Source organism: Scleropages formosus, chromosome 7, assembly GCF_900964775.1.
Source record: "Scleropages formosus chromosome 7, fSclFor1.1, whole genome shotgun sequence".
In the NCBI taxonomy this organism is placed as follows: Eukaryota; Metazoa; Chordata; class Actinopteri; order Osteoglossiformes; family Osteoglossidae; genus Scleropages; species Scleropages formosus.
In genome coordinates this window covers 18,270,797-18,297,772 of record NC_041812.1, presented here as the reverse complement: position 1 = coordinate 18,297,772, position 26,976 = coordinate 18,270,797, and the positions used below count along the sequence as shown (strand labels likewise).

At 43.8% G+C, this 26,976-nt stretch overlaps 1 protein-coding gene across 2 annotated transcripts in view; it reads left to right on the top strand.

Annotated features, from left to right (window-relative positions):
* The window catches only part of cdh13 (cadherin 13, H-cadherin (heart)), a 334,841-nt gene that overhangs the window by 168,036 nt on the left and 139,829 nt on the right, over positions 1–26,976 (top strand). For both annotated transcript variants that reach the window (XM_018726675.2, XM_018726674.2), the window contains one exon: positions 2,719–2,863. In XM_018726675.2, the coding sequence (XP_018582191.2) occupies positions 2,719–2,863 (145 nt within the window). The remainder of the gene's footprint in view (positions 1–2,718; positions 2,864–26,976) is intronic.

Below are 26,976 nucleotides of genomic sequence, written 5' to 3'. Positions count from 1 at the left end.
TGTCTCAACAAGTCTGCCGTTTTGTGTGAGAGCCATTTACGTGTTTCTGCCTGCAGCCATGAAAGGGGAGGGGGTTAACATGCCACTGATATGACCATGCGGTAATTTGCACCGTCTCCGAGGTGCTGCAAAGCCCTCTAGTCCCCCTGGCAAAATTATGCACTCACATAACTGCTATGTAAAAGGATATGCAGAATAAGGAAATAAGTGGTATGGACTTAGTGTGAGCCCAGCGGACTGGCAGGAGGAGCTGAGCTGGGAAGCAAATAATTGCCTCTCCCGCAGCCTCGGGTCCCTCTTGTTGGTCTCTTTAGTTTTTCCTCAACAGCAGCAGCATTGATCCTCCTTCTTGCTCACTGACAAAGGTGTTTGGTGTCGGGAAGCCTTGGGTGATGGAGCTGGTCACCGGCGGGTGCTTGGGAAGGCCCATGACAAACAGAGAGACAAATATGCTTTGTTACCCAGCCAGGGGCCCCTATGCGGAATGGCAGGCCACTGTCCTTCCTGATAGCTTCACCTTTATGGGGATGGCACCAGTTGAACAGTGGTGTAGAGCACGCTTTGCATCGCCGTATCGTCGAGTGCCAGGACAACCGGTCTCCTATTATCTCCTATCACTAATAAAACATTAGATCAACAAGGTGGAGCCCTTTGATAGACCCGGTCGGCTCTGTTTTTTTTTTTTTTTTTAACAGGGACTGTTCTAGCACACAATGGCTGTAAATAATAGGTGGCCCTGGGCGATAAAGGCAGCATAATTACTGTGAACGCATTGGCCTGTAGACAGGTGGGAGCATTTAAACTCCCTACGATTTAATTTGGGGAACCGATAAGCACTGCAGACACCATCGGGGAGAAAATGATGCTCGTTAAGTTTCCTCACTGGCCATTTCCTCATTGTAAACTGCGCTGCGGGCTGTGGAAAATGGCCAGTGAAACTAAAACTGTTAACACTGGATTAACTGTTTAATTCTGCCATTTGTCTGTTTGTGTAAAGCTTTTAAAACTGGTTTTTGTTACGTTAAGGTAGAACCCAATGCACCATGATAATATGTAATGGGGACAGCTGGTAGCATAGTGGTTAGAGCTACTGCTTTTGGCTCGGAAGATTATAGGTTCGATCCCCACCTCCAGCTGTAGGACCCTTGAGCAAGATGCTTACCCTAAATTATTCCAGTAAAACTGCCAAGCAGTACACATGAGTAAATAATTGTAAGCTTGGAATAGCTGTAACCTTAACGTTGTAAGTCGCTTTGGCTGAAAATAGTCAGATAAATGTTATGTAAAAACATGCTGTCATTATTGAACTTGTGTTGAGTGATCTGTTCTCATACTGTATGGCGATACATGATTTCAACCATTTTTCTGAATAAAAGTCCTCAGACGAAGACCTTTGTAGCTTAGCTGTGGTGGAACTGTAATGAGAGTGCAAAGTCTTGTAGCCTAATTGCTCTTTCCAGGGCATCACTATATCGCCTGTGTGTCTATGATGAAATATTGAGTCACAATCAGTGGGCGTTGTGCTTCTCTCTGACTGTGATAAGTTTGTCTGACATAGATGCAGCATCTGCTGCTGCTCTGCCATGTTATTGTCTCCTTTGATGCATAAATGAGTCTCGCTGCGCACATCCTAGGAGGCCGTCGCTGGTAGGCGTTCTATAACGTGTTGTGTTGCATCCAAATGCCTCCAAAAGGGTGAAGAAATGCACCCATGTGGTACAAACACTCAAAGAAAAACAAGATGTAGAGGCAGCCACTTGTCCGTAGCTACAGTGCCATGGGGGGCCTGGCCACAGACGCAGCCCATAACAAAGTCTGAATAATGAGGCATTTTAGTAGCCGCTTTGTGAAAGCGAAAAAATGGAAAAGTGTACGATAATGTGAAAATACAGCATTAATGTGAAACACTGGAAAGTGTGCAGCACATTTCATAATCAATTACTGTACAGTGGAAATGGCTTAGGAATATGAACACATAAAATATTCAGTTTACGTAAATATATGCTGCAGGCTACAAGTTTGGAGCCACTTATTGAAACGTATAGTAAGTATGAACATTTGGGACACCTTTGTTTTTTAATAATTATTATTCCAGACATCTGGTCAATTACCAAATCTTATTTTTGGCATAGCCCACCCCATCAAACCTTCTAGACTTATTACTATTACATTTACATTTATTCACTTAGCAAACGCTTTGGACAAAGCGACTTACAACAGATACTATGTAGTGTTACTAGCCCACACACCTTATTTACCAAGGTGACTTACACTACTAGATACACTACTTACAGGGGGTTACTCAGCCATGCATCAGTGAAACACACTCACTCCGTGACACTCACACACTATGGGGCAACCTGAACAGCATGTCTTTGGACTGCGGGAGGAAACCCACACAGACACGGGGAGAACATGTAAACGCCACACAGACTGAGCGGGGATCGAACCCACGTTCTCTCGCACCACCCAGGTGCTCTTATTACATAGCCCATTTCAATTCTGAATGCCAAAAATATATACTGTGATGTTGTTGCAATCAAGGAGATGACTTGTAACTGTTGACTTGCAGTATGAGAGTCAGAATTGTTAAAGGACCTCACCTTAAATATCTGAGACAGTTCGGGGTTGAGGATGCAGAAAGTACTGAAAGTTCTCAGTTGTCCATTTCACACGTGACTGTGACCCTTCCTGTATCTTTGTCTTTTACCCCTGCAGTTGCAAGTGTCCACTACAGACCTTAGCGGCAAGGTGGTGGAGGGTCCGGTGGCCCTGGAGGTGTCTGTGATTGATCAGAACGACAACAGGCCCATTTTCCAGGAGAGTCGCTATGCTGGTGAGGTGCTGGAAGGCTCTCCTACAGGTAAGGGGTGCTATTCAATTCTTGCCAAAGTGGACAATAATAGAAGCTGGAGATTAAACTGTGATCCACTCCTTTCTTTGACCCACCAGAAGTTGCAGTAGGGACTTCTAAGTCAGCTGTGTGGCCATGGCTTGACCTGCGAGTTGTATGGTGGTGCCTTGAAACTGCAGTTCAAAATGAACTGACTCTAGAAACAGAATTGTTGGAAAATGTCAACATAATTTAATTCTTTGATTCAAACTCGATTTTTTTTTTTTTTTTTTTCTCTTTTCAGTCATTAATTCAAAAGTTTTAAAAGGCTTAGTAAAGGAAGTGCTGGCTATTTATTTTATATTATGGTGAAACAAAGTCTTCTATGTTTTTGTAATGTAAAAAAAAAAAAGGTAACCATATTTTTGTATGCAGTCTACAGGAAGGCAGAGAAAAACTCGCCTGTTCAATTGAACCAAAGTATTGATGAAATATTAAACTGAGACGACTCCCTTGTAAAATATTGATTGCTGGATATACTGCCTTTTTATACCCCTATAGCCATGGACAAGATTGACCAATTTGTACGCAGATGCGGGGACATTATAGACAAATTATTAGGTATAGAAATAAAGCAGAGTTCCCAGTTGCTGGGAAATAATGGTAAAAGTTTCTGACATAAAAATGATTTAGCAAATTTAAATGGTGCAACATATACTTCATTTATTTCAAATAAAAAAAAAACCTTTTTTCATTAATCTGTTTGATGGGCCAGTCCCCATCTCAGCACTAGCCACTTTTAGTCTCTTTCTGTCTGAGGTCCCTTTTGTCATAGTATGATGAAATGGATAACACTTACATTAAATTTACATATTACCGCTGGTAGCACATGCCTAATAAACGTACTCTTTGAAAGGTACATTTTATATCTCAGATGAAGCTACATCTGTGCTATGTAGTTCATTGGACATTGGGTTATGGAGGAAATGGAAAAAAAATAACTGTTCCCCTGGTAGTCATATTCTGTGACCTGTACTGTCAACGCTCATATATTTTGAGCATTGTTTTGATTTAGGCAAGAATTACGGAGATTCACTTGACAGTGTTTCCGGAACAAGGCGATCATGTTTGGGCAATGTTGTTTTTGTTGGTTTTCTGCTTTCGGTAGATTGTTGTTCCTGCTGCACAGTAAATCATGGCGCAAAGTAAACCGCTTTTAAGAGTCAATAAAATCCTGTCTACTTTCCACTTTCATGAACTGCAGAAATGAGAAAGTTACTGAGATGTGAGATTGTCAATGCTCCCCCTCAAACCCTCCGCCACCCACCACAAGCCCCCAGAGTGCTGTGCAGGTGCTGGCTCTTTTGTTTCCCGCTTTGCCTCTGGCAGACCTCAGCTCTAGGCCGATACCTCTTCACCGTTCTGCTCCGTTTCCCGCGGCCAACGGCCATGATGATCCCTGAATGCCAGCGGCTGGTACCCCCCTAACACACCGTGGCCCGGAGCAACGTGTGAAGTGACGCACAAATCAGCTCCACAAAGAGATGGCAGAGATGCTATCGGCACTGTATCCGGCTGCTGCCTTCTGCCAATGTTGTTGGTGCGTTAACAGATGCGTCACTGTCGCGATCTCCGCACCAGCCAAACAGAAACGGGCGATGTAACCATAATTGCTCGATTAATGGGGTATGCTAGGATCCACGGTGGTAAAACTGACATTGCGTTTGGATTGACGAAGTTTATCTTGTGAGCCGATAATAGCACGACAGCTATTTGGAGAACGGAAATACCCCTTAGTCTAATCTTAGCCTAACTGAATTTAGCAAAACGGTTTTATCTAATCGGGTGACAGCAGAATCTAATATTCCTGAAGGGCTTAATAAAGTTACAGAGGAAACAGTCTTCCCAGCATGCCAAGCAAATCATGAAGAACTTGAATGCCCCCTTGGAACCTTGGAAGGGGGTTATTGCATTTCCAGAAGGTCTGTGGGAAAACAAAGATTTTGGGTTTGACTCAGTTCAAATGTTATGCACTGGTGATGGATGTCTGGTAAGCCGCTCAGCTGAAGACCAAGGTTCTGGGGGAAACCCTCACCGCTCAGCCTCCTCTCGGCCATTAGGGCCTCAGGAAGCAGCACTGTGTGTATGCCAAAACCTGCTCATTCCTGAGTGTGTGAAATCCGCTATTCTGCATGAGAAAAGCAAGCAGCAGATTTATCAAGTGCTGCAACGCGGTGATGGATTGATTTGACCAGTCATGTCATATTACAAGAATACAGGGAGCAAATGTATACATCGGAGGTTTTATCGACGAGCAACCCGGTCCTGGATGCAGCATGTCATCCACTTCCGAAGGGGCACACTAGCAGGTCATTTCTTCTGGGTGACTGAGCAGGTTAGTGTCACGAAGTCGGAACACATAGCGCTCATTATGAATGTTCTCAGTGACGCAGGGAGATGAGTTTGGAGAACTGGCCCCGCTCTGTGCCCCGAGTTGTCTCCCAGCCCTCAGGGCACTTGCATGGGCAAGCGTGGAAATGGTGCCGTGACGGCGGGTTCATTTGTGTGCCGCATGACAGCTCTATTACTGTGACATCGACCTTGAATTAAATATGAGTCATTACTGTCTGTCCCTCTTGAGAGCTTCACATCTTCGGGGAGGGGTGAGGGGTTTGGCTGTGTGAAACTTTGAGCCTTCTGCTTTTGCGTTAGCTTGCACAGGTGCTCGCGAGAGGGGTTCCAGAACTGCGGCGGAAAGCTTCGGCATACTCAAACTTCTCCTTGTGTCAAATTGTTTGCGCAGGTGCGCGCAGTTGGGGGTTCACGGACACACTGAACAAATGTCTTTTGCTGTCAAGGCACCCCTGCACTGCATTGTCCGCACAGGTGCACACAGTTGGATACGTGCTAGTCTGTGCTGGTGTCTCACTCCTCTGGCTCAGGGAAGTTAATCTTTGTGATGTCTTCTGAAGAAAAAGTCTGTTACTATGATGGGGTAACCGGTATACCGCTCTGGTGATACTTGTGTGTGTTATGTGTGTGTCTAGATTAGGTGGATTAGAAGGGCGATGGTTTTTAATTTGCCTGCCCATGTTCCCCAAAGCGATTTTGTGTTTAGCTACTTACAATTATTTACCCATTTATACGGTTGGATCATCTTTTCTGGAGCAATTTAGGACAAGGACCTTGATCAGGGGTACTAGAGCAGAAGGAAGATTCAAACCTGTGTCTGAGTGCAAAAGCAGTCATTCTAAGCACTATCCTTCCTGTTACACCAGATGTATATAGTGAGGGGTAAGTGTCATTGAGTCAAATTCAAATTATGGTAACTACTCACATGTTTTCATGGTAAGGTATGGAATTGAAGAGGTGCGCATGTGTTTGAGTTCTGAACATTGGAATAACATGAAAACTACAAACCCTGAGTGGGATTTGAACTTCTACCTGCATGAGTCACCAAAGAGCTAAGAGCTACTGGTGTTATTCACTGTATCACAGGGCTACTGGAATATCGAGACCTGCTAAAGCCAGCATGTGAACTCTTGCATTTCCCAAGGTGGGAATTACCTTGAAAGACCGCAACACTGTGCAAGGCTCTTATATAGTTGTTTGAGAAGGGCTTTTGTACAAGGAGGAGGCCTACTGAGGATCATACAGTGATTCCGAGAGAAACTGCATAGACAGGTACAAGAATGTCAAACAGATCAAGGTCTGTGGTATTAGGGCAGTTTTTGCTCACCCCATTACCCAGGTGTATAAATGGGTAAATAATTGTAAGGAGATTAACATTGTAAGTCGCTTTGGAGAAAAGAATCAGCTAAATGAATAAATGTAATGCAAGTCTATGGTTGATCAGCTGCTGGTGGTCTCCTACTCCATTCACATGTGGCCGCATGGTGATTTTTACTACATGCCAGTTTCTCTGGGGTGCATGTGCTTGGCAGTGTGCAGAATATTACATATATAAATTTTATGTCATGGACATAGCACAGTGGTGCAATACTGTTTGTCAGGTTCCTTGCAGTGGTTTTTGTTTCTCCTCTAGTATTTCTGTTCTGGGTGAATTGTAGGGTGTGTGGTGTGCTGAATCCTCGGTGTGTTGTACAGTGTATTGTATGGTGTTTCTGATTATACAGTGTTTTTTGAAACAGTACGTCATTCTCCGCTGCAGTGTGTCTTGTAGCGTACTGGTGTTTCTGTGTCTTGTTCAGCCCTGAGTGTACAGCACCATGCTTGGCACACACTGCACGATGTGCCATGTGCACAGCTGCAGACAGCACCACACTGTGCGATATGCTTATTTATCTCCCTGGAGGACAGCAGCAGGTACCACTGCAGGAGTGAATGCTGCTGCCATTTGACATTTCTGCACAGACCGATAAGTGAGGATGCCGGAGCACCGCTCCCCAGGCAAACTTTCAGCTGTGAGGTTGGGTTGCTCTTTGCAAACTGTCTCTCTTCTTCCACACCCCTCGCTCTGTCTCATCTCGACTGCGGTCCCAAGGGCTGCCCAGTACCTCCTGACTCTGTGCCCCATTATTTCACCTTCCAGTCTCACCTGTCAGCACCTGTCTGTGGTTAATAAAATGTGTTTCTTACATGTGAGTTTATGGTCTGGTTAGTTATAATGATGGTGTTTGATGGCTCTGCTGGTCAGATGTCATTTACATGTGCTGTCAGATCTCAGGTGTCTGTAATAGCTGGTGATTGGTTACTGGTATTGTGAGACCCAGATTACATACATATAGTGTCAGAAGGCTGTTAGCTGCAGTGGTGAGTGTTTATCCTTAATAGTAGGTCCTGGTAACATGTAATGTGGACATTGGCATCTCTGTTGCTCAGGAGTAAGGATAACAAGTTGCTACAGGCTTTGTTATCCAGTGCCAATCATGAGTGAAACCTGAGCATCAGTCCCCATTACTCTTGTCCTCAGCCCGGAAAATCGGCGTAACAAGGGAGGCGGATTGTTTCCCCAAGCTTCAGGTTTTCTGGCATTTTCCAGACAATTTCCAGGGCTCCACTTAAGGTGTACACACCAGAGTCTCACTTTATCTGAATATGTGCTGCAGGAAACCTTCTGGGACCTGGCACTTCACAAAACACACAAAATGCATTTGTATGCATGTGCGTGAGATCTGTGCATCCCAAAAATGCAGCGGAGTGTCGTGTGGATACCCATGAGTAATTATGTAAGAATCGCTTGTAGACAGAGAATTGTGCCTCCGTCTGTCCTCACCATTCAAGTCCTGCCTCAGCAGCCCATGGAGACTGTGGGGGATGGAGGGACTACTGTAATTGAAGTTGACGGAGGGTAAATCATAAGGTACATTTCATGAGTCAGTTTATTTAATTATTTTTTAAATAGATAGTGATAAAAATGTAAGCCCGTATCAAAACTCATTAGGAGCTGGGCTTTGCTTCCCTGGAGTAGAAGCGGAAGCACATTTGAGGTGTGTGTTCATCCTTGAGGGGGAGGGCACAAGGAAACACAATGACATGTGGAGAATTGTGTCTCTTACCCTCAGAGAAAATTAAGACTCCAGAAATGTTGAATAAGTGGCTTCAATACCCATGGAGAAAAAAGGATATGATTCATTTATTATTCCACTATTTCTAGAATGAATTCTTACGCATGGCATCATTAGAGGGTTTAAGAACAAAACACTATAGACATTAGAAAGTAAACCCCAAATAAAGCAGCTGAATAACAGATAAAACTCAGCTGAAACAAATGACACTGCCATCATGTACCCTGCACAATCTACACAGAGGTAATAATGGCATTAATTAGAGCAGTTATCCATGTACATGCAACACGGTGCAATATACTAAGTCTTAGGAATGTCGCAGTTAGAACCCAGAACTGGGCTCCACACTTGATCATGTGGTGTACATCTTCGAACTCCAGCATGGCTACAGCATTGTGATTCGGCAGCAGCCATTTGTGTAGTGCTGCATAGGGAACTGTATTTATTGTGCTGCATTATGAACTGGTGCGATAGGGGATTCCTGTGCCTTGCACATACATAATTAAACTTGTTTGTGCGTGTATAATGAATGCAGCTTTTTGCTAAAGCAGTAGAAGTGAATTAGAGCAGCACTGTGGTTACTGTACCTGCGGCCCATCACTACTAGAGCATCACCCAGCATCATCCAGGAGGACTGGAAAATCCCTGAGGGGTGTCAGGGATACTGATATGGTGATAGTTGTATGTGCGTGTGTGTTTTTAATCCTTCATGTGACTTTAGTTGTTTAGTAATCTTCCAGAAAAAGACCTGAGATAAAATTCATTTGGGGAAAAAGCAATAGAGCAAAACCTCGTTTTTGTTCCATCACTTTTTAGAAATGTTATACCCCTCACTTTAATACCTTTTTCAGTTTTGTTGGAAATCTTTTACAGTGTCAAAGTGAGAGAGAACGGGAACTTCATGAAAATAACGTATAGATGAAAGTCCGTCGAACATGGCTGAGTGCTGTGAGCATCACGTGGAAAACTGTTGTCCCCTCTTTCCGGACCCCTGATCGCAGTGACACCATCCATTTGTAAACCTGCCATTACTCTTTCCCATGCATCTCACCTCCATCGCAGAGATCCCAGAAGGCGCAATATTCACTTCAGCTGGTTTTATTTTCATAGCCAATCCCGGGTGAATGGTTTGTTCTGCTCAGTTCCCCAGCTTTAATGCCACTTTGTGGCTTGTGGAATAAAAGCTGACTGTAGTGAACCCTGCTCAGCTGTGTCTGCTCTCAGTTGCACTCATCCTGCCCGTTTGTCATACCTTGCACCAGAACCGGGGCAGTGCTTATTTCCTTATTTATTCCCCTTCAGCAGATGGAAGCAATGCAGTTTTATTGTAGGGTACATATCGGGTATACTAACGAGATTTGATCAGTCACGTAAGTTTTAACTTTGCCTTATTAATGTAACAAGGATTCTGAACTTTACATTTTTATCATGACTAACACTGATAATAATTAATTTACAGTAAATAAGTACCAAAGTTCTGAAGATGTAAAGTTTTTGACGAATTGCTTCAGGCAACATTTAATTGAAGTTGTATCCAGAGCTCTGGAGAATTTTTCCGCTATGTAGTTGGCATCATGAGCGGCAGCAATGAGAATGCTATAGGCTCACGCTTTGGGCATTGACTTGTGAATGAAGGAATGTGTAGACTGTCCTTTGTTCATGTCAGTATATACAGATATGACTATGTAGATCAACAGAAATCAAGTAATCAGCTTGTATGTTTGATCGGTATTCTCATTATAAGCCATTAAGAATATCTGAGGTTATGTTGTATTCTCAATAACGGAAATAGTCAATAACTCAAATCACTCCCTGGACAAGTGTTGCTTTTGATCTTCAGTGGTAATAAAATCCTAGCTAGCTATGCTTAGATGATCAGCCATATTTCATCATTACGTTCCAGTATTAGCAACTGCTCAGTGAGGCAAAGAAGGCCAGTTCGCCATCCTGTGGCAAGACTAGAGATCACTGTAGGTGCTGTAAGTCTTTGTGGACATTTTATCTTGTTTGGTTCTTGTGCAGATGGTCGTTATCCCAAGATCTCTCCAGTCTGAGGAAGCAGCACAGAGGATTTTCAGAATGAAGTTGTCCGGTTGTCATCTACTCTGAGCCAAGCAAATTAATTTATTTCAGAATGCTCTGGAGTCATGTGTTGTTTTGTAGTGCCATTGATTTTTATTGTTGGCTGGGTAGGTCAAACCAACTTTTATCAGGAGGTTGGCTAAAGCAAGGGCATGTTCTCTGAAGTTCTCTCTGGAGTTTACCCTCTTTGTATGTGTCCAGTCTCTCATCCGCAGAGAAAGACAGTAAAGAGGTCAGTCATGTCTGTTTCTTTTGCTGGAATGGGGTATTCAGCCTGGGCTGTGCCTTTGAATAATGGTATGTTTAAAACTGCTGCTGTTGACATGGGCTGGTTGTTGTCTCTCATGTCACTACATGGCTTTGATGTTACTGAGTTGCAACAATTGTTCATTCTGTGGCTAGTGTCATGTGATACCTACAGTGTGGAGGCCTGGACTTCAGGGAACTGAGTTTCATTTTCAATGCATCAAATGAATTTTGTTTGCACTGTGGTAATTTCAGAGTGAAATTTTTGTAAAATTCTCTCGTGTTCTCAGCAAGAGAACTTTTTTCCCCTTTTTATTTTTTGCTCTTTGGTTTACAAAATCCATTATTTTATTTGTTTGAATCCGTTCTGAGGTTCATTATATGAGCATCAGGGGTTTCTGGATTGTACAGTTAGGCGTTTGCTTTGAATTACAGAAACAAATGTACAGAATTTGTTAATGTGTTTTTTTGTAAAGCTTGTGGAAATGTGTTCATATTTTTAAAACTGTTACAATTTAGTGTTTCCAAGGTGACATACAAAAGCCAGTAGAGAATTCCTGGCTTTATGCTCAATCTGTAAAAACAGCAATCCAAATATACTGCTGTTCTTGTTGCAGTTGCTTGATGATAAACGTCTGTTACATTCTGATACTGTGTTGAAGTCCAGATGGCTTCCTTCAGCATTTCTGATTTAAATCGCATGTATTTTATGCAAAGTCAAAATGTCAAATGCGTTCTGGAAAGCCTTGGTCATTCATTGAGGACAGAGAATCAATCTGAAGATCAATTGAAATAGCTCTTCAAAATTATTAGCCCACATTTGGAGAATCAGACGTATTGATTTTCCCTTGAATGATTTTACTTTGTAGTTGATTTCCATCATTTGTACTTTAGCTGTGTATCTTTATTGTGGTTTATTAAAAAAAAAAAAAAGTTCTGAGGGTGTAACCCCCCCCCCCCCCCCCCCCACACACACACACACACACACACACACACACATACACATACCCCTGTCTCCTCCTTTTGGGCAGAATATAGAGAGTCAAAGGGGTGTAAGGTTGCTAGTTTTTTAACTGAAAAAAGGCCTGAAAATCAATACCTAATTGGCAGAGATACGCCAGCATGGCACCGCCATGCAGTCTTGCCGATTGATCTGAAGGAAAAAGTGATTAGGCCTGGGTGACACTAATGCTGGCAGGTAATTTGTAGCATAATGCCTGTGTGTCTGTTCCTTCACAATTCCCCAATTGCCTTGCCTTGCCCTGTGAGACTTGTTTTCAGCCACGGACTTCAATCCCACAATGCCTTGTTATCTGGCTTTCAGTCCCGTGGATTTAAGCCCCGCAATCCCTCCACCAAATTAACAGTACAAGAAAGCTTTCCCATCACAAGTCCGATTGTGTTTCCTTTTGATAGTTCATGTCACACAAGCCAGTCAGTTTCTTCTCTTGATATACCACCGTAAAGACATATTACAGATCACGCTATCTTAAACATAGCATTGAAAGACTTAAATTCATGAAGGACAGGGAAAGGGATTGGAGGGAGTTTAGAATTTAATGACAGCATTTTGACATTTTCTGTTTGAATAGGCTATTTGCGTTGTGTATATAGGCTGTACTGCTGAGTAAATGCCAGGGGTGTTTAATTGAGGTCTTTATGGAGAGCATTAGGTGGAACATACCTTGCAGGCACCCAATAGATGACCTTTACAAGACACATCAATGCATGCTTTGTACATCCAGGCACACACCTTGCCCATTTTTTTTTTATTTTCCAAGAACAAATTATTAGTCTTCACTGAGAGAACGTTGGGTGCCCTTTAATGCGCAGTACCCTCTGGGAGCAGTGCTTCTAGCAGCGCCTTGATTTAGAGGTTTTTCATGTGGATGGTACCTGTCTTTCACTCCAACACCCACCAAGCAAGGTAAACAGTGTTCCAATCCTCTGGGTGTGCGCCACATAAAACTTACTCTCCATGCATCTTAGGTCTAGGGCTGTTGAGCCAGGTGGAGAGTAGGCGTACGTTGCCTTTCAGATTCTGCATCTTTCTAAATGCCTGTTTGGGGCACCTGTTGCCTTGTTCCCCCACCTGTCTCTTTTCATACTGAGTTGGTATGCATGTACAGGTATGTGTCTTCATGTGCGCGTAGGTGAACTGCACTCTACACACACAGCTAGCATATCTGTGTACACTTTTTGCCTCGGGGGTAAACGCCACAGGCCAGGTGATGTTTTAAACATCCACCCTCTCCTCTTGCTCACTGGTTATTCATTTATTCGGCAGAAATGCTTTTGTTGGTGACTGATGATGGGAATTCTGTTTTTCCAGATGAGCCTCTGCTGCTGGCTGAGACCTGAAGGGTGGTGTCTGCTAGTGATAAGAGCTGCTCTTTAAACTGTGCTCAACTTTTTTTTCTTCAATTTGTATTTTACAGAGACAGATGGAGTATAAAAACAAGTTCCACCTACCAGGGTGTAGCAGAGGAGTCTCAGTCAGACAGAAACAGCGGCCCGTAAATGGCGGGCAGAAGGGTTGACTGTTGTACACTTCACACTGATAAATCGAGGTTAAACGTATTATTGGGTGGCAAAGGGAACGCTGAATATTCTCAAAGTCATCTGTGAGTGGTGAATAGATGCAAAGGATGTGATTTGTGACAATAAACTCTGTTTTATTTAATGAGCCGGTTTCCTCCTAATGTTTCTGAATAAGAAAGGAACCACAAAGTGTCACAACTGCATAATTTACCGGAAATAAAAGAATGTGTTTTTGTGTCAGACACTTAAACAGCTCTGCGGTTGTGGGATCTGGCTGTTGCCAGGTACCACATGGCATTATCTAAGCTCAAACATTTCTCTTTTTGCATCCCACATATGGTCATTGTAACTTTTTTTTTTTTTTTTTACTTACATAGAAGGAGTCTATTCCTTCAATTGAGAAATGACACAACCCATCAGTCCCTTTTCTTTTCTGGCATTTGATTACCAACGTGTTCACCCAAAGTGACTTAGAAATAAGCAATTTTCGTTATGGTGTTTCAGGCTGTTACAGGGAGAACAGTGAGAGCTGTTGGAATAACTTTTTCTGACTTTCAGTTTTTTTTTTTTTTGGAGTCTTGATAATAAGGCACAAATAAGCTTAAAATTGTCCTGTGAAAATCTTACTCGATGTTGCCCATCTCAGACAACCATGCCTATAGTCTCCCCTCTGCCCTTTATATACCCTCAGACTTTTCCATATTTGCTTGTGCACATGAAACAGACCATCCAAGGGTCTCCTAAATAGAATTTCCATTCCAGAAATTTCCATTCCAGAAAAAAGAAAAGGAAGGCACATAAGATAATGGTAAGCATACAAGTACGATATAATGAAGCAACAATAAAAGGCCTAAATGAATTCAGTGCAGTGAATAATATAATAGAGTAAGGAAGGCACAGAAGTAAATCATACTTCTCTTACAAATCGTGATGAAAAGGAAATCATAATAAAATAATCAAGAGTAAATAATGATGAAATTGTAAAAACAGTAAGTATGCGCCAACGGAGCCCAATATGAGAAACTGTAGAATTTATCCCTCCTTGAAATGATTAAGACTGTGAAATGAGACGCAGTGTTGAATCTTGCTGTGGCTTGCTATGATGTGAGGAGATAACCTGCTGTTTTTTCTTGGTTAGTTGCTGAAGGAGACTGAGTCTCTGCTACAATCAACACAGAGGATATTGCAATAAATGACACTGAACCTCCTTATTCATGGGAATTATTCTCTCTGACTTGGAAATCAGCTGATCAGATGCCATTTACTTCAATAAGATTTAAATCTATGGCATTACCTGTAGCAGTGATGATGAAATAAGTGCTGGGGCAACTGTTGGGGTTCATGACTGGGACAGTCAGCAGAAATGGGCTACCTTCTGAAGCATTCATGTGTCTAGATATTGTATCAGTTTTGGATGTTGTGCTGATGTGCTCAAAAGTATAAATAGAAACAAACAACCCGTGTATAAGTTGCACAGATTTGGTTCTCTTAAAGGGAATGTTGATGCCAGATCAGTTTTGGCTCCACATTTGAGTAGTTTCTTGGTGGCACAGTAGATAGCACTTGTGCTCTATGTTTGGACATAGGTTCAAATGTAGCTCATATTCTCAATCCAAAGGCATGCATGGAAGAAGATAATTGGTAAACCACTTCCATAGCCTCCATTGCATTAACATTTATTCATTTAGCAGATGCTTTTCTCCAAAGCAACATACATCTCATAGAAGACACAATGTGTGCATTATATCAGCAAAGAGAGAGACTTGGATGCAGATGTGTTACTATGAAAACCATTTGACTGGTCTTTAGTTCGATTTTACTTGATGGTGCTTTCCTAACAACCTTCCCACGTTTTGTGCAGTTTACGCTCCAGTAGTTGACCCATCTCGATTTGCTTCATTAAATTTTGTTCTATATGGTTCTGTGTTTCTCCTTTCCTACTTCTGATCCAGTCCATCGATAACTTTTGTTTGCTCACCTTCATCTCATAGGGGCTTTACAAGTGTGGGCATTGGATCTCACAATAAACACTCTACATAGCCCCCAGATCTTCAAAACCATAATTTTTTTTCATCACCACACTATGTCCATTATCTTCACCGTCATCATCATCTGGCTTTGTTGCATATTGTTGAAGCCACTGTTTTGCCCAGCAGTGGGGAAGCACTTCAGATATCTTTCTTTTTTTTTCTAGTTCTTGCCAACAAGGTGTTTACCTCTCTAAAGGAGGAGCAAAGACCACCATGAGCTGGAATTACAGTTAGAAATGTAGGGGAGAAAGGAACAACACACAAAGGCTGTCGTTTCTGTACAGCTCCTCCTGAAAGACGTCGGCATCACCAGGGGAGGGGCTGCCTTTGTGAAATACTTCATCATTTTGGGAAAATGTTCCCCAACTTTTGCTCTTAAAAGACACGGAGAAAATGTGGTTTAATATAAGGGGAAGACATGGACACAATAGAGCTGGCAGCTTGGCATCTTGATGCCTGCCACATTCTTACTGAGAAGCAATATTGCACAACAATAGGGGGAAAGTGTATTTGAATTTGGAATGTACTACAGAAAAGTTCCACTGCAGCTGACATTATTTAAAATAAGTGAAAGGACACAGATAGTGATAAAGTTTTGCAGATTTGTTTAAATCTAAAGAGGCTTTCATTTCATTTTATTTAAGCAATTCTGTGTGAGAGACATACAATAGTAATGAAAAGAATATTTGGAATCAGTGGACTGGAGTTTGGTCGAGACATCCATCCATCTCTGTTGCCCCTCTGGTTTTAAATTACAATAGCCACGTGTGTTTAAAAATCCTGAAATATTAATAGAACAAAATGAGCTTTTTCGGTCCATGGTCCTCCAGCCTGAAGCGTACATTGTGTTCTGTTCCGGTCCTTTGTAAGATGCTTGTCCGGATTCAGTCCTGTACACTAGTGCTGTGATGATATATTGATTTCCATTCAGCTCTGGGGTACATGTTGATCTCTCATAAGCCTGGCACTGTGTGGCAACGGCGGTGGTCACCAGAAGCTCGCTTGACAGACAGTGCCATGGTTCACTTTGACAAACTGTGTTAGCTTTAGACGGATCACCACAGCAGCGCCTTGTCCGTGCTACACAAAGCCGAGCAGTGAAGTGCTATCACCCACAGCTTATGCAATGAACTGCGGGCATCTGTGGCTTGACTGTTTGTGGCCAAATGATAGCAAATAGAGCACAAAGTGACTAAGTGTGACTTTAAAGTCATCCCTCCTGTCTGACCCAAGTCACGTCTCTGAAAAAGGCCTCTTCCCTCTGTCATCTCTAAAAAATCTTGCAAAGGTTACATGGAGAGGCTTCTAATTGTCATCTTTATTCCTTCTTCTGCAAGAGTGCACTTTTCATCCCAGAAAGGATGAAAAAATTAAGGCGAAACGGGGGCCACTGGTTCCCACTCTGCTAAATGAACTGAGAAACCGAACCTTTTGATTGACAGACTCAAAAGGATTTGGACAAACGTGATAATTGTACAGGGGCAGATTGCGGGTCCTTGCTATGAGTGGCAGCCAACTATCCATGTTCTAAGGACAGCCTTTGCATTAGTTATCTGAAAGCAATCAAGAAACTGCCTCAAAATAAGAGAGTTAACTTTCTCAAGCACCGAATGTCAGAAATGGACTAAAGGGCAGCAGAGATTAAGGAATGTGCAATATGAAACATAGCATGCTTCATCAGCTTTTTAAACAACTGTTTTCCATTGCCATTCTCATCATCCCTATTATTTGCAAATTTGGTTTAGCTGATGTACTATGCCCTTTGTTTTTTTGTTTTTACATGTACACTTTTGTGTGGATTGCTACAGACTATATCAGATCTGCCTTTGCACGTCACGCTACTTTAATGGAGTTTCTGCCTCACCCATCTGTACGGCATGCATATTACATAAATGAATACTTATTATAAAGGGAAATTGAGTATACAGAGCGCACTCCTGACACTTTTCAGTAAATCACCGACTGAACCTGCAGTGCTTCACACTGAGAGCCACCGTTTTAGCAAGGTCCCAAGGGAAACCCCAGAAATGGGATCAAATTAATTCCAAGCACTGCGGAAGACACTGATTTATTTTCTGGCCTTTCTTTGTGGTTTGCAATATCACTACACAAAAAAGTCATTTCCACCGAGAGAAATGAGTGTGTTATCTGGAAGTGATGGAACAACTGGTGTTCTACCAGCGACTTGGGCAGATGGGTATCTGAGTGACAAGCAGAGTCCCGACAGTGGCTTAAGGAATAAACGTTTTCCCCCAGGAGAAATTCTTTGCTGAAAACTGCGGGTGAAATAGCCCTCAGAGAGGACTCTTTGCTTACAGTAAAACCGTGAGTGAAATTTTCTCTGCTCCTGGCAGTGTTTGTTGCCCCAGATTGTTTAAAAGGACTGTTGATGTGTTTTTCAAAGACGTCCATGTGCGCTGGGACTCTGAAGTTCAGCTTTCCCTGGAGTGAGTAACAACAAAATGATGAATGTGAATAAAACATGGGAAGGTGTCAGGGGAAAGGTCAGAGCTGTGTGTAATGCTGTCATGGGGAGGACACGGGGCCTCGGCAGACTTGGCATGGGTGAGCTTTGGGTCCTTTTTTGGAGGTGGAGGGGAAGTCTCTGTTGTTCAGCTGGAGGTCGTCTACATTACCCACAGAGCGTACCACATCTTGTGTGCCCGCAGATGTGTATTGCTATGTGCTTGCATACTCGGAGAAGGCTTTATTTTCTGGCAGTGCTAAGCAGCTTGTGATTGTCATGTGGGATTGCTGAACTGGCCTTTAGGCTCTGTTATTACATGTTAATAATTGATTTTTAAAAAAAAGCTAAATTAATAACTTCTCTCTAAGCTATACTTGTGTTTCTGAAAGGTGCAGCACAGTTCAATAATCATGGTAGATTGATTGCTTGTTTAGCAGAACATGAGCAGGTAACTGACAAATGAAACACCTGAAAAAAGAATGACTTGAAAAAACAAGAGGTACAAACTATATGCAAAGCAGGAGCTTCTCAAAAGCTGTCATTACTGAGACAATTAAGCTATTAGTATTCAATTGTGTTTAAAGTCATGTAAGAAATGTATACTGGGTTGACCAATTGGCTCGTTATGTTGTATGTTGTCAATGCAAAGAGCTCACTAGCTCAGAGAGGGCTGGTTGCTGAAAGACATTTGGCAGAAACTTCAATGGCTAGGACTGCAGAACTTGCTGGTATTACTCTCCATGAGATGCAGTTAAGATAGTGTTGTTTTCGGAGGGAAATACATCATCATCTTGGAAGCAAGAACCCACTCCAACAACTTAATTAGAAATAAAATGCCAGTTTTATTCAGTAATTCTATATCTATTTAACTCATATTTACTGTATGTGAATTGTTTGAAATCTTGTATTGTTTTTTTTTTTTTTTTGCCCCTTTTCAAAAGTTTGACAATGCTCATACTTTGTGACAAAAGTTATTTGGCACTGGCAAACAAGTTCACCCCATCATTTTCCCCAGAAGTGTCCCCACTGGTTGCACCCTTACATTCCACATTTTTCTCCATAATGCAACTCTCTACATTTAACAGGTTTCCCGCCTAAAACAGTAACGCAGGTCGTTACAATATGAATGCCTTTGGAGAACATGAAACATATTTAATGAAGGGATGATTAGTTCGTAGAAAAGACTGTTAGCTGTTAAATTCTAAACAACTGCAACAGTAATAATAATGTATAAAAACTAAGATGAAGGTCACTAGCTACTATCTGGGTATTGGCTCAAGCTATAGGGCAGGATCATTTTAAAATAAGATGTATCCTACACAATGCTCTGGCATCTTGTCCTAAGCGTCTCTATGTAATGTTCTATGCTCTGCTGACTGGATAATCTGTTATGGGAAAAAAAGGTGGGTGGATGCAACTTGAGTGTTGTTTTTGCTATTCTTAATTCTTATAAGTCAGCAGGTAGTATAGGGATTATGGCTGCCACCTTGGGATCCGAAGGTTGCAGGTTGGAATCCTACCCACTGCTGTAGTGCCCTTGAGCAAGGTGCTTACCGTAAATTGGTCTAGTAAAATTACCCAGCTGTTTGAATGGGTAATTGTAAGTATCTCAAGTCTGTAAGTTGCTTTGGAGAAAAGCATCAGATAAATTAAGAAACAGAATTCAGTCCACCTTATTTTTCCATTATACAAGTACAGGATTTAATTTCTACAACTCCCTGAGTGTGATGTAATATACAAATAGAGATAAGTGGTGGAATAATTCTTAATGTAATACACAAATTGTATTCTCTGATATGTACGTTGCTTTGGAGAAAAGTGTCTGCTAAATGAATACATGTAAATACAGAATAAATAGTAGTAGCAAATGTATGTGGAGGTTAGAAACAACACTTACATAGTGGAAATCCTGAACAGTGCATTCCTAAGTATTCATTCTTATGTAACATGGTGTTCACACAGTATCCAAAGTGCTTCTAAGAGGTTCTTTCACACATTGCTGTATTTAAAGTAAAGTGTCACTAGATGAAGGCCACCATGCTGCTCTCTGCGTGTCTTTAAGGGAAGGAAGCTGTTGTATTTAGACCCGATTTGCCTCCTGTGGAAACTGAATTAGGTTCTACAACCAATTACTTCTGAAGTCGCCATTGTATTATAATCACAGGGAAATCTTTGCACTGCAGAAAATTAGATTCTCTGTCAAATGCAAACATCTTCTGCAGGCCTGATGAGGAGCTGTAGTCTTCAATGATTGTTAGAACAAAATTTTGGTAGCAATGTAATCAAAACTCAGTGGTGAGATCTCCACTGGTAAAAGTGTCTGAATAATTTGCAGGGAAACAGTCCTTGTGCTCACTCAGAACTGCCCAATGTCCAGAATGAATATTTCATGTAAAAGTATAGAACTTTTCTTAATAATGTGAAGCTGGTGTTGTATAAAAACGAGTAGGCTGTCATAGGTCTTCGTCATTAATCCCAGGCTTCAAGTTGTATCAATGCAAGAGTAGAACATGATGGTCCATGATGGGATTGAATAATAGTCCCTCTTCTTTCCTGTGCCACCACTGACAATTTTTTTTAAGAGAATTTTGCTGTGTCTGGCAGATATTGAATACCAAACAGTATGTGCCCCTTCTGATGTACTCTATGCAAACTCCCCCCCCCCCCCCCATGATTTTCATGCCAGCCGCCTTCAGGCTTGTCCCTGTTGCCTGAAGGACTTGTATTTTTCTTTGATCTAGGTTGGAAGCTATGGTGTAAAGCTACTCTTTACTATTTATCAGACTCTTTGAATCTTTAATGTGGTTTTTATTTTTCCTCACAACTTCTGTGGATGGCCAGCTGTGTAGGTAACTTGGCATTTAAATGATTTGCATTGTTTCTTTTGTCTTCTAATCTAAAAATGAAATAAGAATATTTAAATCAAATACTACCAAAAGGGTACTAAAGTTTGAAAGTGAATTCTGCAGAACCGCTGATGACACTGTGATAAACTCTCTTGATGCTCATTAATTTAGCAAATAGAAACAGTTCTAGCAGAAGCTTCCCCGCAACACTGTTGTTTCTGCAAGGGTCCCAGTTTTATTAAGTGTTCACACTTAAGTTTCCATTACACTTATTTGTCTGACCCTTTCCTCCTAAGCAGCTTACAGTATCAAGCTCCTTACACTGATTTACCCATTCACAGGGTAAAGGGTACAGTAGAATTTTAACTATCAATTCAGGATAAATACCTTGATGAAGGGTACTATTACAAGAAGAGGGAGTTGAATCTGAGCCCCCTTATTGTCTTATTACATTCTTGAAGACCCGAACCAGTTCTGACCTGAATGGTTAAAAGTAATAATCGCGACTTTGTCTGTCTGTAAGCAGCACAGTGTGTGAAGCCTCACAGCTCTTGAGCTGCACAGTTAGGTGTAGATTCTAATCCATCTAAGGGGGTGAGGGATTTGCATGTTCTCCCCGCGCTTACAATCCAAAGACTTTGCAGAAGGTGGCAATGGTAAACCTCTCCCCTATACTCCCTTACCATGACAACCACACGGATGGTTGCCGTGAATGGAATTTGATTTAACAACACTTACCTTTAGTGTGCGCTTCAGCTCCTTTCCTACTGTATACCTACAGTCCACGGTTTGTTTTCGGTCATACATCTCTATGTGTCTTTGTCACTGATTGTTTTTCTTTGTCCTTCAGTCTGTTTGTTTCTTTGTTTGCACCAAAAGTACACAACCTCCGTGACACACTCCCTCACACTCCCTTTGTCTCCATGTTTGAGGTGGTAATTGAACACATGTTGGCAGCCATGCACACTGACACACTTGCCAAGGCTCAATTTTCGGTGCCATGCAGCAACTGTCGACTTTGGGCCAACAAGGTTATTTGAATTCGACCGGTCTCCGAGGTTGCCTAGCTTATGAAGGCACACAAGCTGTCCCTTCTGCTAGGGTTTCATTGCTTTGAGAACTTGTGTTGTGCAGAATTAGGCCCACACAGATACACAGCTAGGTGTAACTGCCTAAATATATATATATATATATATATATATATATTCTGTATATATATGAAGGAATTTAAATCACTGGCCTGCATAGAAGAAATTGAGTTTGCCAGCAGGAGATTTGTAATATGATGTGAATGTTTATGAGATATTGCTGTTCCTACATGTGGTAGGATGGTGCTCTCTTCAGCTGTGTAATGCCATTTTTATGATTGTGCTGCATGTTTGTTTGTTTAGTCTGGATTATATCATTGTTTGTTTAGAGGATAAAACTAGACTATGGCTTGAATTATACAAATTAAGCACTTTCATATATATACAGTATATATAAATTTTAAATGCGTAAAAGTGCAAAAAAACCTGCAGAACAACCTTTGCAGAGGTCTCTTTTCATTTTAAAACTCAGGAAACAATGTCGATGCAGTGACCTGGACGCTGTGGGCACTGTCTTGGCATTACGGGTTTTGAGTTGCACCACTGCTTTATGGGAACTTGAATTTCAGAGTCCAAAATGTCCCTGCTGTTTAACACAAAACAATTACATGCACTACAAATCATATTGCACTACTTCCTTCTTAAATACCTCTATTGCACAATATCTATCCATCTTCTTTCGCTATACGGGGCCGCGTCGCGGGGGCAGCAGTCCGAGCAGAGTCCTCCAGACTTCCCTCTCCCCGCACACCTCCTCCAGTTCCTCTGGGGAAACCCCAAGGCGTTCCCAGGCCAGCCGGGAGACATAGTCTCTCCAACGTGTCCTGGGTCTGCCCCGAGGCCTTCTCCCAGTGGGACAAGCCCGGAACACCTCCCCAGGGAGGCGTCCAGGAGGCATCCGGAACAGATTCCCGAGCCACCTCAACTGGCTCCTCTCGATGCGGAGGAGCAGCGGCTCTGCTCCGAGCTCCTCCCGGGTGACTGAGCTCCTCACTCTATCCCTAAGGGTGCGCCCAGCTACTCTGCGGAGGAAACTCATTTCTGCCGCTTGTATCCGCGATCTCATTCTTTCGGTCATGATCCAGAGTTCATGACCATAGGTGAGGGTAGAAACGTAGATCGACCGGTAAATTGAGAGCTTCGCCTTACCACTCAGCTCCCTCTTCACCACAACAGACCGGTACAATGACCGCATTACTGCGGACGCCGCACCGATCCGTCTGTCGACCTGCCGCTCCATTTTTCCCTCACTCGTGAACAAGACCCCGAGATACTTAAACTCCTCCACTTGAGGGAGCAACTCCCCCCTAACCCGGAGGGGGCAATCCACCTTTTTCCGACTGAGAACCATGGCCTCGGATTTGGAGGTGCCGATTCTCATCCCCGCCGCTTCGCACTCGGCTGCAAACCTCCCCAGTGCACGCTGCAAGTCTTGACTTGATGAAGCCAGCAGGACCACATCGTCCACAAAAAGCAGAGACGAGATCTCGCGGCCACCAAAACAGACACCCTCCGTTCCCTGGCTGCGCCTAGAAATTCTGTCCATAAAGATAATGAAAAGAATCGGTGGCAAAGGGCAGCCCTGGCGGAGTCCAACATGCACCGGGAACAGGTCTGACTTACTGCCGGCAATGCGAACCAAGCTCCTGCTCCGTTCATACAGGGAACGAACAGCCCGTAGCAGCAAGCCCCGAACCCCATAATCCCGAAGTACCTCCCACAGGATGCCACGAGGGACACGGTCGAATGCCTTCTCCAGGTCCACAAAACACATATGGACTGGTTGGGCAAACTCCCACGAACCCTCCAGCACCCTAGTGAGGGTATAGAGCTGGTCCAGTGTTCCACGGCCAGGGCGAAAACCGCATTGCTCCTCCTGAATCCAAGGTTCGACTATCGGTTGGATTCTCCTTTCCAGTACCCTGGCATAGACTTTCCCAGGGAGGCTAAGGAGTGTGATCCCCCTATAGTTGGAACACAATCTCCGGTCCCCCTTCTTAAAAAGAGGGACCACCACCCCGGTCTGCCAGTCCAGAGGCACCGTTCCCGAACTCCACGTGATGCTGCAGAGGCGTGTCAGCCAAGACAGCCCCACAACATCCAGAGACTTGAGAAACTTGGGGCGGATCTCATCCACCCCCGGAGCCTTGCCACCGAGGAGTTTTTTTGACTACCTCAGCAACTTCAGCCAGGGTAATGGACGAGTCCCCCTCCAAGTCCCCAGCCTCAGCTTCCTCTACGGAAGACGTGTCAGAGGGATTGAGGAGATCCTCAAAGTACTCCTTCCACCGCCCGAGGACATCCTCAGCTGAGGTCAGCAGCACACCACTTACACTGTAAACAGTGTTTGTGGAACACCACTTCCCCCCTCTGAGTCGCCGGACGGTTTGCCAGAATCTCTTTGAGGCTGACCGAAAGTCTTCCTCCATGGCCTCACCGAACTCCTCCCAAGCCCGAGTTTTTGCCGCGGCGACTACCAGAGCCACGCTCCGTTTGGCCCGTCGGTACCTGTCAGCTGCTTCAGGAGTCCCATGAGCCAGCCAGGCCCAATAGAACTCCTTCTTCAGCTTGACGGCATCCCTTACCTCCGGTGTCCACCACCGTGTTCGGGGATTGCCGCCGCGACAGGCGCCGGAGACCTTATGGCCGCAGCTCCGAACCGCCGCCCCGACGATGGAGGCATGGAACATAGTCCATTCAGACTCAATGTCCCCCACCTCCCTCGGGACCTGGTTGAAGCTCTGCCGGAGGTGGGAGTTGAAGACCTCTCTGACGGGCCTCCGCCAAACGTTCCCAACAGACCCTCACTATGCGTTTGTCCTGCCAGGTCTGTCCAGCTTTTTCCCCCGCCATCGAATCCAACTCACCACCAGGTGGTGATCAGTTGACAGCTCAGCCCCTCTCTTCACCCGAGTGTCCAAGACATATGGCCGAAGGTCAGAAGAAACGACTACAAAGTCGATCATCGACCTCCGACCTCGGGTGTCCTGGTGCCAAGTGCACTGATGGACACCCTTATGCATGAACATGGTGTTCGTTATGGATAAACCGTGACTAGCACAGAAATCCAATAACAACTCACCGCTCGGGTTCAGATCAGGGAGGCCGTTCCTCCCAATCACGCCCCTCCAGGTGTCACTGTCACTACCCACGTGGGCGTTAAAGTCCCCCAGCAGAATGACAGAGTCCCCAGTGGGAGCGCTTTCCAGCACGCCCTCCAGGGACTCCAAGAAGGCCGGGTACTCTACACTGCCACTAGGCGCATAAGCACAAACGACAGTGAGAGACCGTTCCCTGACCCGAAGGCGCAGGGAGATGACCCTCTCATTCACCGGGGTAAACTCCAACACATGGCGGCTAAACTGGGGGGCTATTAATAAGCCCACACCCTCCTGCCTCCTCTCACCCTGGGCAATGCCAGAATAGTGGAGAGTCCACCCTTAGTCGAGAAGAGTGGTTCCAAGCTGTGAGTGGAAGTGAGCCCGACTATATCTAGACGGTATCTCTCAACTTCCCGCACCAGCTCAGGCTCCTTTCCCGCCAGTGAGGTGACATCCCAAGTCCCAAAAACCAGAGTTGGTGCCCGAGGTTTGGGTCGGCCGGGCACTCGGCCCCGACCACCGCCCAAATCACAATGCACCGGCCCCTTACGGTCTCTCCGGCAGGCGGTGAGCCCACTGAAGAGCGGCTCCACGTCATGGCTTTGGGCTGAGCCCGGCCAGGCCCCGTGGGCATAGACCTGGCCACCAGGCACTCGCATGCGAGTCCCCCCCCCCCCCCCCCCAGGCCTGGCTCCAGGGTGGGGCCCCGGTGACCCCATACCGGGCGGGGTAAATGGAAGCCTTGCTTTTATTTTCTTCATAAGGGGTTTTTCAACTGCACTTTGTCTCGTCTGTCATCCAGGACCTGTTTGCCATGGGAGACCCTACCAGGGGCATATAGCCCCAGGCAACATAGCTCCTGGACTCATTCAGGCACTCAAACCCCTCCACCACGATAAGGTGGCGGTTCACGGAGGGGATTGCACAATATCATTTACAGTTATTATGTAAGTACTTGTATAGTCTGTCTTAGATTGTGTATGTATAGTTAGCTGTTTATAGTATATGTATATTTAGATTACCGACTTAGTAAGTTAGCTATGTAGGTATAAAAACTGTCCTTATGTCTAGTGTTGTATGTTTATATTTATGCTTATTTACGCAGCACCGTGGTCCTGCGAGACACGACATTTCGTCCCACTGTATGTCCACACATGTAGTGGAATGACAATAAAGCTTGACTTGACTTGACTTGACTACATGCCTTCACTAGACTCCCCTTTCTTTGTGTTGGATGGGGGCAATGAAATGACGATGATCCGAATTTGCACTGCTGTGACATCATTCAAATTGTTTAGGTCTGGAAACAATTGCTCTCCTCAGTTGCTGGGGATATTATCATGCTAATGTGGAGCCTGAATAGGAAGGCTTCTTGAAGTTCATTTCGAAGTAAATGTGCAAATGAAGTAATACCATTTCCAACTTGTAAACAAGATGACATATTTGATTATGTGCCTCTGCATCTCTCTATCTGCTATCTTCTATCTCTGTATGTGTGAGCAGTTGCATGTGTTAATTGTAGGCCTGATGATTTTCAGTAGATCTACTCCCCAACACCTACAAGACCTTTTTTTTCATCCCAGCCAGACTGCTACGTTCCTCCACCTCTAGTCTTCTTGATCCCATACACAGCAGGTCCAAAACCAAAAACCCCAAGGTTCTCTGTTCTTGCTCTAATGTGATGCAATGATCCCTCTCTCTTACTCAGAACTGCTGAACCCTTTCATGAAGGGTCTCAAAACACATCTCACTTCTTTCCTGATCCATGTACTCCATAAACTTCCTCTACATTATCTGTTTAACAAAGGTACTCTACCAGTTCTGTATGCAGCATCTTGTGTAATATATGCTGCTTAAATGGTGGTATTAGACTAATTGCCTGTACTTCAAGAATCATGTGTCTGTCTGTATCTCTGTTTGTTGGCGAAATCCACTTTTGTTTTCTCTGCGTTATACATCAGTTTGGAGAAAAGTATATTTATTTATTTAGCAGATAATTTATGATTCCGCCATTAATACCACTGGTCTTGGGAGGAAATGGCAAATTTGGATTCAGCTGGATGCCTTGGTTCCAGGGGGAACCCTCTGGAAGCACCATGCTGTGTGTTGGAGGAGCAGTAAATGGTATAACAGAAGGGATTCAGATCCAGACACCCTGCAGTGTCTTTTAGCAAGACTTCATACACAGGCGCGCCCCCACCTTGACACTCACCA